Source organism: Lissotriton helveticus, chromosome 11 (genome assembly GCF_964261635.1).
Source record: "Lissotriton helveticus chromosome 11, aLisHel1.1, whole genome shotgun sequence".
NCBI classification, from domain to species: Eukaryota; Metazoa; Chordata; class Amphibia; order Caudata; family Salamandridae; genus Lissotriton; species Lissotriton helveticus.
Window position 1 is genome coordinate 667,815,841 of NC_136072.1, and position 19,167 is coordinate 667,835,007.

The 19,167-nt window shown below is 48.1% G+C and overlaps 1 protein-coding gene across 1 annotated transcript in view; it reads right to left on the minus strand.

Moving 5' to 3' along the window:
• Window positions 1-19,167, minus strand: part of LOC144791758 (zinc metalloproteinase-disintegrin-like VLAIP-B) — a 4,238,988-nt gene that overhangs the window by 358,573 nt on the left and 3,861,248 nt on the right. The window contains exon 18 of the mRNA XM_078666527.1: window positions 93-171. Within this exon, the coding sequence (XP_078522653.1) occupies window positions 93-171 (79 nt within the window). The remainder of the gene's footprint in view (window positions 1-92; window positions 172-19,167) is intronic.

Sequence of the window (19,167 nt, forward strand, 5' to 3'; positions counted from 1 at the left end):
GTCAGATGAATGTCCCCTCAAACATTATCGTAGACATAAGAGTTGAATGGCGCACTACAAAGTCATGACATCTTGAATTGGTTTGTACTCACTTGATTCTATAACGATTTGGTCACAGCTGGGTGGACGCCAACCTGGCTGGCAATGACACTGCAAATCCTGGTCACACTCCTAATAAAAAAAGTAAAAATTAATTTATAAGTATTTTTCAAATCATCAAACACACTGTTCCATAAACCAAGATTTTTCTTGCAATTCTTGTACTCTAGTTGTAACTACATACCCAGTGGCATAAAGAAACTTCAGGGGGCACCCTGCAAAGTACATGCAGCCCCCGCTCCAGACTTAGTCAGAAGCTCTCTGGCCAGGAGTCTGTTAATGCCAGAAGGGGTCCCCAGAGCCCAGGCCCCCCATTCCGCAGGGGCTAGGGGGGCTTTTGTTACACCACTGTATATAGCACTTCATAGCCCTGTCAAGGTGCAAAATCGCAGTAGCGGATGGGCAGCGCGCTGCATCATGGAACAGTGCATAGTTCTGAGAGAGTTTGCAGAGTGGCCTATGTGGTAAACGTTTTTGACATTGTGCCTGCTCCCATCTTGTTGAAGGTCACTGTGCCTAGGCATGTAATAGCACAAAGATGTGTCAGATCCCCTGGGGGTGTTATGAAGAACAAGCATGCCTGAGATGAAATACAGACCATTGTGATGGATCATGTCTGGTGTTTCACTGCTTATGCTGATTGCAGACAATCATGGCATAAGATAATCCCATCTATGCATTTGTGTTGGTAAAAGATGATAGTGAATCTGCAGGTACGGTCTGCATAAAGCCAACTTTATTGATGATTTTAAGAGGTCCTTCAGTACCAACTATAAGTAACCATCTACAGGCAGGTAGCTATATTTAGTGGCCTTTTAAGGACATGCCAAAGTACACGTGATCATATATATGGCCAGAGTAAATTTCTCGAGGGTCCTCTCTCTAACATGGTTAGAAGAACACATGGTTGTTCCCTTGTTGCAAGCAGACCCTCTGAATACATCAGGGGTAAACAAGAGTAGCCCGTGTCCTCTCCTGGGTATAGACAGTTGCTTAAAGACATAAAAGCCTCAACAAGAAAAAAATGCTTACCGTCAGGAACGATCTTTCTGGCTGATACTCTATCTACCCATCCCCCTAATTTTTCCTTCCTTCTACAGATCACCTATGCATCCTTCAGTAGGAGACATAGATTTTTTTCTCAGTGGAATTGGTGCCAGAATAGGAACAGGGCCAGGGGTGTTATGCCCGGTACTTCCTGGTCCCAAAGAAGGAGAGTCTTCATCCGATCCAAACCTCAAGGTATTGAACAGGTTCCTGAGTAAAGAAAATGTGTTCAAGAGGCTGTACCTGGCTCACATGTTGCTATCACTGGAAACGGGAGACTGGATAGTGTTTGTCATAACAATTCTATGGTTGCACAGGAAGTACCTACTCTTTATCGTGCATTACTAGTTTGCAGTCCTCCCATTCTGCTTCACTTCTGCTACACAAGTCTCCACAAAAGAGATTGCAGTAGTTACCTCCCTTCTTTGAAGATAAGATATCCCAGTGTTTCTGTAGTTGGATGACTGGCTCCTCAAGGCCAAGTCTCCAGAGATGGGGGCGCTAGGTGGCGCCAGACTGGAGGCCGACCTGGGGAGCACGTACTAGGCGAGGCCGGGGCTCTGTAGGCCCGACCGCAACCTGCAACGGGGCGCAGAGGATCGATGCTTGCCTAAACACCCAGGGGGCCAACACCAGGTACCGAGGACTGCTCAGGCTGGACTCACAAACCTGCTATGGTTACACTTGCTGCCCTCACTGTGGTAGGACCCCTGCCTAAGGAGGAAGACGGCGCCGGGCGGAGAGCGCATACACCTCATTGCGCTGACCCTGATGACCGGGCTGGCTACGGCAGCTTCCTTACTACACACAGCGCAGTGAGAAGGGGTGTTGGTGATCGTGACCGGGCAGGGGTGACAAGGCGGACCCCTGTGTTGCGAGAGGAGACGCAGGCTCGGTGGAGCCCGCCATTTTAGATCGCCATGGCCCAAGACACATTTGGGACAATGCAGGTGCTTTCTGCGCGACACACCAAAGGGTAGCGGCTGCCCCGGACCCATCGACCTTTACACCCTCTGCATATTACCCACTGTAGTGGAGGCCCCCACATCACCTGCGACAACCTCATGCGAGGCTGCGGGCAAATCCCCGGCACTTCAGTAAAATAGTGCCGCCATCTTGAGCGCGAGGCTCCAGCTGAGACCGGCAGGGACTTGCAGGTGCCCGACCCAATACTGCATTGTGAGGGGGTATTGCCCTGGAGCCGACGGTGAGAGGCGCCCAATTCTTCGCTCCTCTGCAGGCTACTTACTCAAGCGCAACATGGGGAAAAATGAACCTAGACAATCGAAATTGCCGTAATACGCCCAGCAACGCCACCACAGCACAAGGCGCAGAGGCACCCCCAGACACCAGGGATGAGGAGTGGAAAGCTATATTGACAGGGGTGCAACGCAGCCTCACATCTATTGATGCTAAAATAGACTCCATGAACACAAGGCTGGACGGCGTGGTGGCGAAGTTGGACAATCACGAGGAAAGGTTGAAAGAGGCGGAACAGAGGGTATCAGACCTGGAGGATGGGGCAGGAACGAGCAGACAACACACGCTACAAATGGATAAATGCCTCAAAGTCATTGCGGAAAAGAACGTGGAGTTGGAGGCCCGCTCTAGGTGGAACAACGTCTGCATGCTAGGCCTGGCAGAGACGACCAACACAGGGAAACTTGAAGTCTTCAATGAAAAGCTGCTGGTAGAGCTGTTCGGAAAAGAGGCCTTCTCTGCCCACATGGTCATTGAACGGGCACACAGATCCCTGGCGAAACGTCCTGCCCCGGGCCTCCCCCTCGCCCGGTGATAATGAGGTTCCTGAATTACAGGGACAAAGACACGGTGTTGCGGTTAGCGCTTGAGAAAGGGGAAGTGCGCTTTGAAAACACCACCCTGTCATTCTACCCTGACTTTACCCAGCAGGTACAGGATGCCCGCCACAAATTCGTGGCGGTTAAGAGAAAGCTGCAAACTCTAGGCATACAGTAAGCCATGCTCTATCCTGCGAAAATTCGGATCCATCATAGAGGGGCGCCTCACATCTTTACCACGCCACAACAGGTGGAGGAGTACCTCAAACATGACAGGCGGTCAGCCTCCAGGGAGGAAGCCATGCGCAGACGCTCAAGATCTCACTCGCCGCTTTCTGAACCCGGCTGAAGGCGATTCATCACCAGGGACTGATTACTGAGAGATGCTGCCTCATGGATGCTGATGGACGCTCCGCAGATTGATGATGTATAACTGGTATTGCTTGTTAAGGTGGCACAGCTCTGCCGCCTGGCCGCTCGCCTCCGTCCTGTCACAACGGTTCCTCATAATTGAGGAGTCGCGGATGGGTGCGAAAGTGAGGCAGAGTAGTAAAGGCGGGAGCCCCTAGTGGCCCCCAATTGAGGGCATTCCCCTGGTTGCACTTAGCTATGTTACGGAATTTTGGGATGCACTGGCCCCAGTTGGGCAGGGTTGCATGGGACGGGGGGGAGGGGGATTTATTCTGGTTTGTTGGGGTTGCCGGAGTGGGTGTTGGAGGGTGGGGGGGGGTATTGGCAGGTGGAAGGGAAGTGAGATACGGAACTCGTAGACAGTTGTATGATCATGGATGCATGTACATAGTATTGAGTGACAGGTTCAGGTGATGCGCGCACGGATAGACTAGCGCTAAACATTATCTCATGGAATGTTAGAGGCCTTAACGACCCAAGGAAATGTAGGCATGTACTGAGCTACTTAGATCGCCATCAGGCTCACATCGCTCTCCTCCAGGACGCTCATCTAGCTCAGGGTAACACTCCCAGGTTTGCTTCCAGGTGGGCCTCACATCGCAGTATTACTACTTACTCTAACTATTCTAGAGGGGTGGCTATTTTGGTTAGGCGAGGGACCAATTTCATTGAGGGAGGGGGAGAGGTGGACCCCGAAGGATGGTACTGCCTACTATGGGGCAGGCTCAATTCACACGATATCGCCATTGCGAACTATTATGGCCCTAATACAGATGACACGCACTCACTACTCACACTGCGCGGCAAATTGCTCACACTGGGGTGCGGACAGGTGATCTGGGGGGGGGACTTCAATACTGTCATTGACCCCCACAGGGACAGGTTCTTAGCCACAGCTACCACTTCACCATATCCCAACGCACGATGCATGACATTGTCCTACAGGATAATTTGATAGATACGTGGTGCTATTTACATCCGACCATGCGGGAAGGGACCCACCATTCCACTGTTCATAACACTTGGGCTAGATTGGACTATTTACTTGTCTCCAAAGGTATGACACACTGGGTGGACAAGGCGACTCACCTCGCCAAAACTTTCTCGGACCACTCCCCAGTCTTGGTCAGGGTGACACCTCCTGTAGATCTGGCCCGCTACGCTAGCTGGAGACTCCACCCCCTACACCTCCAGTATGCCATATTTAAGGCTGAATTGGAGCAGGAGATAATAGATTTTTTCCCCAGAAATACCGGCTCTGTAACTAGCCTCACCACAGTATGGGAGGCCTTCAAAGTGACGGTACGCGGATGGTGTATTTCCAAAGGGGGGGCATCTTGGGGGACCTCAGACGGACTCTAACCACACTAGAGGGAGAGCTGAAGGGGCTGGAGCGGGACATAGCTGTCGTGGAGGAATCACATGGCTCACGGGCTCGCCAGCGGGAGAAACTGTCCGAATACACGGAAGCTGCTGAGCGGAAATGCAACTTCCGGGGGAAGCATTGCAGGGCTAGAATATATGGGGAGGGAGACAGGCCAGGGAAGTCTCTTGCAGGAGCGATTCGCCCCCCCTAGGTTTAGGAACTATGTCACTGAACTCAGAAATGAGCAGGACCAAATGGCTACCCTGACGGGATACTACCAAACCCTTTACACGTCCCATAGACAGCAACGGCTAAATCTCTGAGCCTACTTTGAAGATGTCACTCTAGCATGGTTGGGCGACGTACAACGTAAGTTCCTATCGCTAGATCTTGAAGTTGATGAGATCACTGAAGCAATAATGGGGATGAAGTCAGGAAAAGCCCCAGGATCAGACGGCATCCCTATTGATTTTAAACAAAACATATGTTACTATATTGGCGCCCATTCTCAAAGCTGTCTTTTATGAAACATTGGAGGAAGGCACTCTTCCCACCACGATGAGAGAAGCTCAGATCCTTTCCCTGCTTAAGCCCGGTAAGCCCCCAGACAGATGTGACTCATACCGACCCTTATCACTCCTCAACAGTGACACTAAAATATTGGCCAAAGTCCTTGCAACTAGATTAAATCTCCTGTTGGAGCTATTAGTGCTACCGGACCAATCGGGTTTTGTGCCCAACCGGGCCACCACCCATAACCTAAGGACCCTTCTTGCCATTATTCAGGACATTGACCCGAGAAGTGACGCGGTGGCTGTCTTTTTAGACGCCACCAAGGCGTTTGATTCAGTGGAGTGGGACTATGTGTTGGGTACTCTAGCGTATATGGGAATGCCGGAATCCTTCCTATGCTGGATCCGCCTACTCTATACGGCGCAGTGTGCCAGGGTGCTTCTTAATGGAGCGCGTTCTGACTCCTTTGCCATAACTAGAGGGACAAGGCAGGGTTGCCCCCTGTCCCCAGTCCTTTTCGCCATAGCGGTAGAACCCCTAGCAGCTAAGCTGCGACAACACCATAATCACAGAGGCCTTATATACCCCTCCAGGCAAGTCCTGGTGTCGCTATACACGGACGACATCACGCTCTACATTCACAGGCCACAGGAAAATCTAAACCCGGTTTTACGGGAAATTACCAAGTTTGGTGCTATTGCGGGAGTCCAAATCAACTGGAGCAAATCTGCGGTTTTTCCCCTTACTGAATACACTCTCCCACATACCCTCAACTACCCCTTGCAATGGGAAGGAGATGACTTTAAATACCTCAGGATTTACATCACGAGGGATAAAGAAGCCTTGATGAGGACGAATTATGGGCGGACCATGACCAAGGTGACAGATAACATTACAGCCTGGCTCAAGCTTCCCCTCTCGATGGCTGGGAGAATCTCCCCGATAAAAATGGTCAGAGTTTCAAAATTCCTATATTTATTTATAAACATACCCTTCCACCCGGGCGCACACTTCTTTAGAACTCTACGTACACAACTGATCCGTCTCACTTGGGGGGGGGGGAAACAGGGGGGAAAACAGGCTCGCCTGAAGCTTAACACCCTTACTCTGCCGTATCGATACAGGGGCTTAGATGTACCCGATTTTGAGAAGTACTATTATAGCGCCCAGGCACACTTTGCAGTGTACTGGTTCCACCCCCCTTACATGCCTCACCTGGCTGTGGAGGATGGCCACATGGCTCCGGGCCCTCCCACTGGCTACATGTTTGCACCGTACAAGGAGCGAGACAGTGACCCCACAACTGTTGATTGCACAGTAAAAGCACTGCACTGGATGGCTAAGGCCTAGGGGGTGCCCCAGTTATATTCCCCCAGAATCCCGTTAAAGCATTGCCCCTTGTTACCAGTCACCACTGAGAAGATTTGCCTAAATCTACTGGATAAATTACATTATGTGACCTGGGGCGACTTATACCTAGATGGCAAATTCAGAACCAAGGACCAGTTCTTTGGGGAGACCCCCAGCTCCTTCATGGATCTCTTTCTCTATACCAGATTGCGGCAGAGCGTGCGAGCCAAGACGCCGGAGTTCCTGGAGGAACCAGATGTTTTCACATCATTACACCTCTTACTTCAATCAGAAGCCCCAGCGCACGTTACCTCAATGCTATATGCCCGTGTGCGATCGCCCCCCCAGATTCTACAGTCAAGGCTAGGACTGAATGGGATAAAGATCTGGATGTTCCGCTCACAGACGATCAATGGGAACTAGCCTGTTTACAAACAGACGTAGTATCGGGGAGTAGCAGGCTGCGGTTAATAATTACAAATTCTTACATCGCATACACCATACGCCAGCACGCCTCCATAAGCTCCGACTTCGTGATAACGATAACTGCTCGAGATGTGGATGGAGTCCAGCTGATTTCATACACCTAGCATGGACATGCCCCCAGGTTGCTATCTTTTGGGAGGAGGTCACTAGGGGACTGACTGACATGCTGGGTACTCCTGTGCCTCTACACCCCGTCACAGCCCTGCTAGGATTGGTGGGGGACATTAAAACACCACATCGTAAACTCCTGCTTCTGGGATTCCTTTTGGCCCACCGACAAGTGGCGTGCAGGTGGGGTAGGGGAAGAGCGCCCAAATTTAAGAGCTGGATCCGAGACATGTCCACTTGGCAGGAGTACTTGCATATATACGCAGAACAACTACCGATAAAGTCACGGCCGAGAGATATCTGGGGGCCCTTGATAGCTTACCTTACAGGGAGGCAGGGGAGAGAAGAGGCGGTGGATGAGAAGCGGGATGATAGTGCACGAGATGAATGATGCGTGCTCATGCTGAAGGATACGGGACGGTGGTGCCGGGAGGCTGTTTCGACGGGCTGGAGGGGAGGTACGAGGGAGATGGGACGTGGTTTGGTATGGCTAATATGCATGCTGGGGGGTGGACGGCCTCTGATAATGGACTTGAACTAATTCACTGAACTCTGGACTCATGTATGATCGCAACCAAGAACTTTCGTATTTCTGATTGATGGACTATTCTTTCAAGTTGAATAAGGAGAGTTGGGAAGGGAATGTTGGGGAGGGAGGGGAAGAGGGGAGGGGTGGCTGTATATTAGATTGTAAACTGATCATACGTGGGAATACTAATACCCTTTTCATGATACCGGATTATATTGTACTGTTTACTCTGGTAAAATACCTATAAATAAATAATTAAAAAATTAAAAAACAAAAGTCTCCAGAGATTGTGTTGTGCCACCTGCAGTCAACAGCACCACTGCTGTACCACCTGGGCTTTTCCATCAACATGCCAAAGTGTCAACTGGAACCCTCCTGGCACATCCTTTTCTTAGGGGCAGTAGTGGACACTATATCAAGCCCAGCCTTTTCCCTTCCTCAGAGGATAAAGATATTTAGTTTCCAATGTTTCGGGATGAAGCACACATTCCAGTCTTGATGGTCTTATGTCCACTAGGTCTGCTAGTTTCCTGCATCCTCCTGATCATATACCCATGCTGGTACATGAGGGCTCTCCAGTAGTACCCACAGGCAGTGGTTCCAAAATGGCAGACATCTATCACACTCCATAGTGATCTTAGGGATGCTACGGCCGATTTGACATGGGGGAGCATGGAGGAGAACCTAGTTCAAGGGATGTCCTTCCAGCCTCCACCAGCAGTGACCACAGTGGTAACGGACAATTCCACTCTATGGTAAGGAGTATATTTAGAGGAACTGGAGATCAGAGGTCTTTGGTTTCCAGGGGAGCAGATGCTGCAAATAAATCTGTTACAACTGATGTCAATCCAGCTAGTGCTAAAGGCCTTTCTCTGTGTTCTCCACTTGGTCTCTCTCATAGGGTAGAAGGCCTCTCTTAATTGGAGGGGCAGGTGCTGCACTACAACCCCCAAACCCTCCATCTTCAAGCCTGGAGATCTAACAGGGACACCTGAATGCTTTTCATCTGTCACCTGAAGTGATGGATGTTACTTTAAGGGTCCACAGACATTCCACCAAAATGGTGTACTCTGAGAAATGAAGTAATTTTTTCAAGTATTGTTTAAAGAATGCAGCAGAACCTCTCAAGGCCCACTCATCCGATATCTCCCAGACCTCCTTGTTGTTAGCTCAGCAGGGTTGTGTAGTGGTTATAGTAAAGGGCTGCTTATCAGTGTGGTCATCCTTTTTTTGTCTCCCAGAACATCCTTTCCTATAGTTATGAGATTTCTGAAGGATCTAACAAATAGTTTTCCCTTTTACATGGACAATGCCTCAATTTGATATTAATTTGGTCCTTACTTTTTTAATGTCTTCTTCTTTTCAACCCTTACACAGTTTTCAGTTGTGACTGCTTACTTTTGCTTATTAATAGTTTTTCTAATTGCTATTACTTTGTCTGGATGTGTCAGTGATTTACAAGTTCTGGGCATAAAGCTTCCCATTACATTTTTTTACTTGACAAGCTAGTCTTGTGAACTAGAACTGCTTTCTTGCCAAAGGTTGTAACACTCTTACACTTGGACAGTCCATAATCTTACCTTCTTCTCACCTTTGCAGCCCACTAAGGGTCTGATTACGATGCAGGCTGGAGCGGCTCAGACTGTCGGTTGTAGCCCTCCAGCCCGCATCATAATCGGCTGGTTGGATTCCTTTCTGACTGACCCATTTTGATGGGGTCAGTAGGAAGGGAATCCAAATCGATTTTCCCAATGGCCTCAGACAGGCACGGAGCCCGTCCACCATTCAGAAACCTTGTAGTGATTACTGCCGGCTTTTTCCGACTGAGGGATTATGATGGCAGATTCCCACAGCCTTTCTGTGCTGGCCTTTCTGACACAGAAAGGCATTGGGAATCAGTCTTTTTGGGCCCCCAGCAGGGCCCCATAGGAGCAAGGCTGCAGAATGGCAGCCTAGGGGGCACATATGGCGCCCCCCTGTTGAACCCTGCACCTGGTGACAGGCACCTTGAGGTGCCTGCCCTGGAGTGCAGTAATGAACTGCACCTCTGCTCTTTGCAATGAGAGCATGTATTCCATTCGGAATGCATGCTCCCATTGTAAAGTATGGGATTGCAACAGAACAGGGTTCAGTCGCATCCTACTTCCTGGGCTGAAATCAATTACAAGAGGTTGCTCTGTTCCAGTTCCAAACCAATGTCAGACTGACTCTGGTCCGTCCAACATTGGAATCAGGCCCTAAGGAGAAGGTGGGCTCCTCAGGCTGAACCCAAAGAGATTGGTCAATTTTTATATTGACCTACCAAAGATTTTCCGCTTGATGATCTTTCATCGGCTATACTGGCAAGATGAAGGGCAAATCCATCTAAAAGCAGATGTTGTCCAGGTAGATTTTTTTTAGGTATTTTGATGTGTTATGCCTTGGCCTGCAAAGAGCCTTTAAAAGGGCATCAGAGCTCATTCCACAAGGGCAAAGTATTCAACTTCATCTCTGGCAAACAAAGTCCCCATGGCAGAACTGCAACGCTCTGACTTAGGTTTCCTTGACACCTTTTCAAAACACTACTGTTTGGATTTGGAGGTGCAGAGGTAAGGACACTCTTCAGACTCAGACCCCCATGATTTTGTTGTTTAACCAATCCTTCATGCCCACTTCCTCGTTGGATATTTTGTGGGAAATCTATTCAAAAAGTGAGAAATTTGGAAGTAGATGTAGCCATCAGAATATTGATTTTAACCCTTATGGAAAGCTGAAGGCTTGGACAAGTGGAGTTTGCCTGCAGGTAACAAGGGTCCGGTGGTAAGATAAAGAGACTCTACAAGACAAGAAAACAAGATATATATATGTGGTCAATCATAAATCATAAGGATATTCTCAAGTTTCAGCACACACAAAACATTCATTGCATTGCCAAGAGGTTACTGCTGTGCCAGGCACATTTTTAAAGTTGCTTAATAGGGTGCCCTAGGGTGACTGGGCCAGACTTTGCTATGTTCTTTATAGGGAAATATGAGGAACCTCCCTTAGTATGCCCCAGTGTGGGCAGCCTAGATAGGTGTTTTTAGTGTACACTTGACAGCAGCAAAGGAGCAGCCCATATTGTACACTTTTTTGAGAGAGGACCCACGACAGCGGCACATAATGGATTTTGATTTAATTTTGTTTTGGATAAAATAGTTTAATTTATCAAAATTCTATTATGATGTACTTCACACTCATTAGAAAATCTTCCAAGGAACCTTTTTCACCAAGAACTTTAAAAGCTAAAAATACATTACAAACATGGTGTTTCTGATAAAGAAAAACCTCAACATCAGTCAACTTAATACTGTAAAATGAACACCAGTCCCCTTAGTGCCAGAATAAAGCCATGACTATGAATGCTTCACAAATTCCCCTTTTATTCTGCAACAAAACAACAGCATTGTGGGTACAGTTCTGAAGTTCTAAAAGTAACAACATAAAGCTACAGTATAATGCAAATCCCTAGCACTTGAATGGGAGTGTCCCCAACACAGCATCACAGGGCATATCTGTACATTTCATGGTACTCCAGCGACCAAAACTATGGGCTTGTTATCACAGTTGCCTCTTTTGACTGAAGCCACCAGGTGAGGGGGAAAAAGTGATGCATTACGTTCCAAATTATCTGGGACCCTCAAACCACTACAGATTGGGTAAATCTTGGAAAATGTACCTGCCCACCGTGCTGGGCCACAAGTGTGTCAGCAGGCTTGTGTTCATATGGCCATGCTTGTATTTTACGCATCAGGCCAGCATTATTATTACCTTTTTTTCACCACTAAACATACAATCATCTGGGAAAGAGACAGTGATGCAGAGGAACAAATCTGCCAATAGATTTATCCAAGGGAGAACTGAATTGATCCCTATCTATAAGTGATTTTTTTTTCATTTATATGCAACACCAATATTTACTCCAGAAGTAGTTGTAAAAATATTTGTTTTTATCAAATTTTTCACAAACAAAGATAGCAAATATATCAAACATACAAATACATATATCTACATTTATCCCAAAAACATTCTTTCCTGCCCGTTATTTATTGTGTGCAGATGTGCCAACAAAGTAATTTCATCCGTCACTAGAAAAAGCAAAAGACAGAGGTAGTCCTGTAAACATTTGAGGGGATTTTTCAACCCTCACTCTATTATCTGGAACATGTACACAATTTTGTCACATTAATCAGCAACTGGTGGACTCCTCTGTATCATGGGGTTGACGCGTTTTGGCCATACTCATTTTGGCCTCATCAAGACAGTAACAGCAAGGAAATAGAAATACCTACAAACAATTGTAACAAACAAATAATATATTATCTGCAATAAACTAACATAAAGAACGCTGGCATGACAAAGTAATGTCTAAAGCTACAAAGCCTTGGGTGCATCAACTTGCTTCACCACCATAGATATAGTGTCTAACAAAAGTATAGAAACCAACGCCCAAAGGTCCTAAATCAGACAAAATAAGTCAATTTTATGGCAAGACCGGAGGCTCCTATTATGCATTCTAATCTTGCATTTATTATAACAGCAGCCAAATAAGTGAAGAACCACAGTTCCCAGAGGGCCAGGCAACAACTGGGCCATGGGAACGAGAAAAAACGATAGTACAGTTGCCAATCAGCACCAAGTAAACAGATAAGAGACCACACTGACTGCGCAGCTTCCTCTTTTCTTGCTGCTCGCAGTCAGATAAGTGTTCTCTTATCTTTGCTCCCAGTTTTATACCTTTGTGGTTATTTGACTGTTATTTGAATGTTATTTAATATTGTATTTGTTCACTATCGCCCTTCGGCGTTTCTACATTGCGCTGCAGCGCGCTTGACTTTCGCGCTTGATGCGCTTTCCATTTCCCTTTGACCGCGGGCGGTCTTTCAGCTGTTCCCCCCTCCCTCTTACTGCCGGTGGTTTCGCCCGGCGTTGCTCCCTCGCGCTGCTTCGCGCCTCTACCAGCCTTGTTCCAGGTTTTCCACGGCGTTTCTCAGAGCCCAGCCTCAGCCCGGCTTCGTGCTCCTCTACTGCCGGTTCTGTCTCACGTCAGCCTTTGCTCTGCTTGGCCCGCCCCGCACATGCCCACAGTGCTCTCCCTGCTCCATTAACCCTTGCCTGCCACTTTTTCTGTCTACTGCTTTGGTTCTCATGGAACGTGACAGTTCCTCAGAAGAAATTCCCTCCAAGGAGAACAGTAATTCTTTTAAACAGGATTTAAACAAATTTATCAATAATTCAGTGGAACATGCTGTGGAATTATCAATGAAACGCATGTCTAAGAACATGGAAAATTCTATGCTCAGCCTGATGTCCAAGGCTTTGGCCCATTCTGCAGGGGATAGCAGAAAACGCAAGGTGGACCACTCTGCTTCTGTGCATGTTCATAAAAAAGCGTCACTTTTGATGGGCAAGTTCAAGTTCAAGTTCGAGCATTTGTATAGCGCACTACTCACCCAGAGGGTCTCAAGGCGCTGGGGGAAGGGTTCAATATTTGTCGAATAGCCAGGTTTTGAGTTCTTTTCTGAAGGAGATGTGGTTCTGAGTAAGGCGGAGGTGGGTGGGGAGAGAGTTCCAGGTCTTGGCAGCCAGGAAGGAGAAGGATCTGCCACCCATGGTGGATTTCCGGATGCGCGGGATTGCGGCGAGGGCTTGATTGGACGATCTTAGTTGGCGGGTGGGTTTGTAGAAGGACAGTCGGGTGTTGAGGCATTCAGGTCCTAGGTTGTAGAGGGCTTTGTGTGCGTGGGTGAGAAGGCGGAAAGTAATTCTTTTGTTGACGGGTAGCCAGTGAAGGTCTTTTAGATGTCCAGAGATGTGATCTTGGCGAGGGATGTCTAATATGAGTCTTGCTGACGCGTTTTGGATGCGCTGGAGTTTTTTCTGTAGTTTTGCTGAGATTCCGGCGTATAGTGTGTTACCATAGTCCAGTCGACTCGTGACCAAGGCGTGGGTGACAGTCTTTCTTGTCTCGAGGGGGATCCAGCGGAAGATCTTTTTGAGAATGCGAAGTACGTTGAAGCAGGAGGACGAGACGGCGTTGACTTGTCTGGACATCGAGAGAGAGGAGTCTAGGATGAAGCCAAGGTTACGTGCATGGTCTGTGGGTGTGGGTGCTGCGCCCAGAGCGGAAGGCCACCAAGAGTCGTCCCAGGCTGAGGGGGAAGATCCTAGGATGAGCACCTCCGTTTTGTCTGAGTTGAGTTTAAGGCAGCTATGTTTCATCCATTCGGCTACTTCTTTCATGCCTTCGTGAAGGTTGGTTTTGGCGGTGTTGGGGTCTTTGGTGAGGGAAAGGATTAACTGGGTATCGTCGGCGTAAGAGATGATGTTAAGGTTGTGTTGACGCGCGATGGAAGCGAGAGGACTCATGTAGACGTTGAAGAGGGTTGGGCTGAGTGATGATCCTTGTGGTACGCCGCAGATGACTTCGGTGGCCTTTGAGTAGAATGGTGGAAGTCGGACTCTTTGAGTTCTTCCAGCGAGGAATGAGATGATCCAGTCCAAGGCTTTTCCTTGTATGCCGATGTTGCTGAGGCGATGTATAAGGGTACTGTGACAGACTGTGTCGAAAGCGGCGGAAAGGTCGAGTAGGATGAGGGCCACCGTTTCTCCGTTGTCCAGGAGTGTTCGGATGTCGTCGGTCGCTGCAATGAGGGCGGTTTCGGTGCTGTGTTTGGCTCGAAACCCAGATTGGGATGGATCAAGGGAGTTGTTGGATTCGAGGAAGGCAGCGAGTTGGCTGTTGACGGCTTTCTCGATGACTTTGGCCGGGAAAGGGAGGAGGGATATGGGTCGGTCGTTTTCAAGTTCAGAAGGGTCTGCTGTGGGTTTCTTTAGAAGGGCGCTGAGTTCGGCGTGTTTCCAGCTTTCTGGGAAGGTGGCAGAGTTGAACGAGCAGTTGATGACATCACGGAGATGGGGTGCGATGACTGACTCAGCTTTGTTGAAGATGTGGTGGGGGCAGGGGTCGGTTGGCGAGCCAGAGTGGATTGAGTTCATCAGGCGAATGGTGTCTTCAGTGGTGATTGGGTTCCAGGCGCTGAGGGTGTTAGTTGGCGGAGTAGGAACTGGGGGGGGAGGGGAAGGTAGATCGCTGGGGGTATTCTCGAAGCTGTTGTGGATGTCGGCAATTTTGTTGTAGAAGAAGGAGGATAACGCGTCGCAGAGGTCTTGGGAGGGAGTGATGTCGTTGGATGCTGCGGTGGGGTTGGTGAATTCTTTAACGATGTTGAAGAGTTCTTTGCTGTTATGAGAGTTGTTGTCGAGACGATCCTTGAATGCTGATTTCTTGGCGGATCGAATCAATTGGTGGTGTTTGCGGGTGGCTGACTTGAGGGAGGCCATGTTGTCGGAGGTTGGGTTTTTTCTCCAAATTTTTTCCAGGGTGCGGCATAGCTTCTTGGATTTTTTAAGTTCGTCATTGAACCAGGGAGCCTTTTTGCTGGCTGATCTCATCTGGTGCTTTTTCAGGGGTGCTAATTCGTCAGCACTGTGGGTAATCCATTGCCTGAGGTTGATGGCCGCTTGGTTTGGGTTCTTTGAGATGGTGGGAGGGTTTTGGTTGAGTGATGTGAGGAGTTGGTCGGAGGTGATTTTGTTCCAGTTTCTCCGAGGGATAGGCTGTGGCCGGTTAAGGGTCAGGGTGGTTTTGTAGCTGAAGTGAATACAGCTGTGATCCGTCCAATGGAGAGCTGTGGTGTGATGGAAGGAGATGTGTTTGCTGGAGGTGAAGATGGGGTCGAGCGTGTGTCCGGCTACATGGGTGGGGGTGTCCACAAGTTGTTTGAGTCCGAGATTGTCCAGGTTGTCCAGGAGGGTGGTGGTGTTGCTGTCGTGTTTGTTATCAAGGTGGTAGTTGAGGTCTCCTAGAAGAATGTAGTTCTCGGAGGCGAGGGCGTGTGGGCTGATGAAGTCCGTGATGTCATCGCTGAATTGAGAGCGGGTACCTGGAGGCCTGTAGATGAGGGTGCCTCTAAGTGTGGTCCTGGGGTCGGTGTGGATCTGAAAGTGGAGATGTTCGGCGGTTGCGAGATTGTCGTCGGAGTTGGTTGTGATTTTGATGGTGTTTCTGTGGACGATGGCGATGCCGCCTCCTGTTTGATTGGTGCGGTCTTTCCGGATAATCTTGTATGTGTCCGGTATGGCTATGGCGATGTCGGGTGCTGATGATGTGTTCATCCATGATGGGCGAGTCCTTCTCGCATATGACTGAGGACGTAGTGCCTCCCAGGCCTCCTTCTAAGGAGGGGTTTGTTGGTTCCGAGGGCAAGAAGAAACAGAAGACTAAGCACGCAGAGTCACCAATTCAGAAATTGGTTATTTCCACCGTCTTGGACACAGACGATGATATGGCTGATGCTGACGATTTTTTTTTTTAATGTTTTTTTTTATTAAACATTTTATTTAGCGTTTCTTCAATTTACACATCACCAATTACATTGAATTATAGTTGATCAGGTATACATTTGTGTGGTCATGAACTTCTCATTGCATTGTATTTACCACAATCTTAATTGTCAGAGTCCTTATGTATACAGTTTGGGTCCTCAAGCATCCCAAAGAGGATGCAACCGTTCCCCCGTGGCTGTTCCCACCGCCCCACCGGTCCTTATGCCGTTCGTTTCTCAGTTTTTTACATCATCAGTGAAAGAGCAGACCCACTCCCCTCCCTACAAGAACAACACAAATCCAACACAATCGCAATATGCTGCGTCTTTCACCGCCTCATGGACTTGCTTCTGGGTCCGACAGTTCTGGCGGGGGATCACATATCTGTCCTCGGTGTTCGTTCCACTTTCCCCAGATCTTGGACCATTTCTTGGGGCAACCCCTATGTACATATACAGCCCTTTCAGCAACCATAGCTGTGTCCATGTCGTTTTCCCATTGTGTTAGCGAGGGTACCATTCCAGAACCCCACTTTCTAGCGATGTTGCGCTTTGCCAGCGCGAGGCCTAGTGTAGCCCACGTTTGCAATCCTCGGTTCATATCAGTCGGCGACCAAATATTTAACAAACAACATCTAGGTTCTCTCTGCAGTTCCACCCCAGATGCCTCGGAGATTTCTGACAGGACTTGGTCCCAGTATCTCTGTATCCTTGGACAGTCCCAGACAATGTGAAAGAATGTGCCAGGGGAGCCACATCCGCGCATGCAATTCGGATCTGGGGTGCGGCCCAATTTATGTAAAAGTGTACAGGAATAGTATATTCTGTGTACTATTTTCAGTTGGACTAGCTTAAGCCGTGATGGTATGGAGGCCTCTCTGGCCGATGCTAGGGCATGTAGCCAGTCTTCGTCCTCAATGTCTCCCAGTTCTACCTCCCATTTGCTACGGAGAACTACCGTAGGATCCGGGAGATTGTTGATCAATTTCTGGTATGTAAGTGATATTGCTTTCTTGTCTATTTGGTCCGTGAGGAGTCTGTCCTCTAGGGGGGATGATTCTGCGAGTGTGTACCTGTCGGGATGGCGTTCTGCAATGCGTGTTTGATTTGCATGTATCTATATCTCTCTGTGTCTGCCATCCTCTGACCTGTCGCCTCCTCAAGGGTGTTCGATGTTCTAAACCACCGTTGACTAAGTATTCCTTTTTGTGGGACGTTTCCGTAGTTCTTAAACTGTTCATGAATTGGCCTGTTAACTCTGCCTTATCTCTCAAAATGTTATCCGCCAAACTAACTATGTTACTTTATTTGATTTCTATTAAAAGAGTCTCTGATGTTAGAGCTTTAGATGTTTCTTCTCGATAATTCTCTCCTACAGGTGTTGTGTTCCAGATTCGTAGAAGAACTAAGACTAATTTGGATTCTGTGTTTTATCCCTATTTTCCTGACCAACCACAGCTTTGTGTGGGACAGTGCTTGAAGGTGTATGAGCAAAAGACCGCTGATCTCAGAGCGTCCTCTTGTTCCCACCTGCTTATTTCCTTCCGCAAACCCCACCTTCCCGTCTCTTCCCCTACCCTCGCCAGGTGGGTTCGTTGGGTCATGTCTCTTGCCGGTATTGACGTCTCCGTTTTCGGAGCGCATTCGGCCAGGGGAGCCATGGCCTCTAAGGCCTTTTGGTCCGGCTCCCGCTTGGAGGACATCCTGAGATCAGCAGATTGGTCCAATGACGTATGTTCTATTGTAAGCCTATTCATTCTGTTGCTTCTGATGTTATTAATATGCTTTGAATAAGCATAATAGGAGCCTCCGGTCTTGCGATAAAATGTAGATTTTCCTAGTTATTATGACGGAAAGTCTTAATTTTATTAAAGACACGGAGGCGAGTATTATCCCACCTCTACACTGCTAATCTGTGTTCTCCCTCCCTACAGCGAATCCGGCCTTGCCACCTGCTTCATCATAGGAGGTCTTCTCTCCATCGACTTCGTGCTCCACCCTCATGGACTTCTTCGACCCTCCCGGCTACTTCTTCAGATGCTCACATTGGACTTTGGCCTTGGCTCCCTGTGATTCAAGATCTCTGCTCCTGGACGTTGGCTTTTTCTATTGTTATGACTATTTTCCCTTTGTTCTCTAATGTTATCTGACCAGCTCGTCAGCGAAAAGAGGAAGCTGCGCAGTCAGTGTGGTCTCTTATCTGTTTACTTGGTGCTGATTGGCTACTGTAATATCGTTTTTTCTCGTTCCCATGGTCCAGTTGTCGCCTGGCCCTCTGGGAACTGTGGTTCTTCACTTATTTGGCTGCTGTTATAATAAATGCAAGATTAGAATGCATAATACTCGCCTCCGTGTCTTTAATAAAATTAAGACTTTCCGTCATAATAACTAGGAAAATCTACATTTATATCCACATCCCAACACCTAGAAGTGCTCTAGAAGCAGAGAGTAGAACAAACGGAAACTGAAAGACAACTTAAGATGTATCTACAACAGTTCACTGACCCGAATTCTCTGCAGGATTTAATCTTCCCAATACCCATTTTAATCAAGAGAGGGAAAGGATCCTCCTCCCGTTTTCCTTATTGTCACTGTGTACTGGGAGAAATACCGAAAAAAGAGTAAAAACCGTGTACGTGCTAGTGAGTGCAAAACCCACTCAACAATGTTCTTAGTTACTTAGAGACTGACCTTAACCCACAGAAAAAGAGTAGTTTACTGCCTTACTGGCAATAGGGCATCAGTAGGTCCTTTGTATCTACCCTGCATGAAAACACCAGAAATGGGAAATTATTATAAATACCGGCGCGAAGTCGGTACAAGTGCTGTGCTAGGGGAGCGTGGAGAAAAACAAACTGACTTATTAGTTCGCATCCTGCGTCCTCCTGAGTAAATCCTAGGGTTATAGGGAAACATGTGTTTATTCACACGGCATTTGCGCCACTCGTAAAGTGATTCCTGCGGCGTCCTCCGTGCCGAAATCCGGTCTCGAAAGAAAACGGACGTCTGTTTACATAAAGACAGACCCAGGGGTCTAAACATAGAAAAAAGACT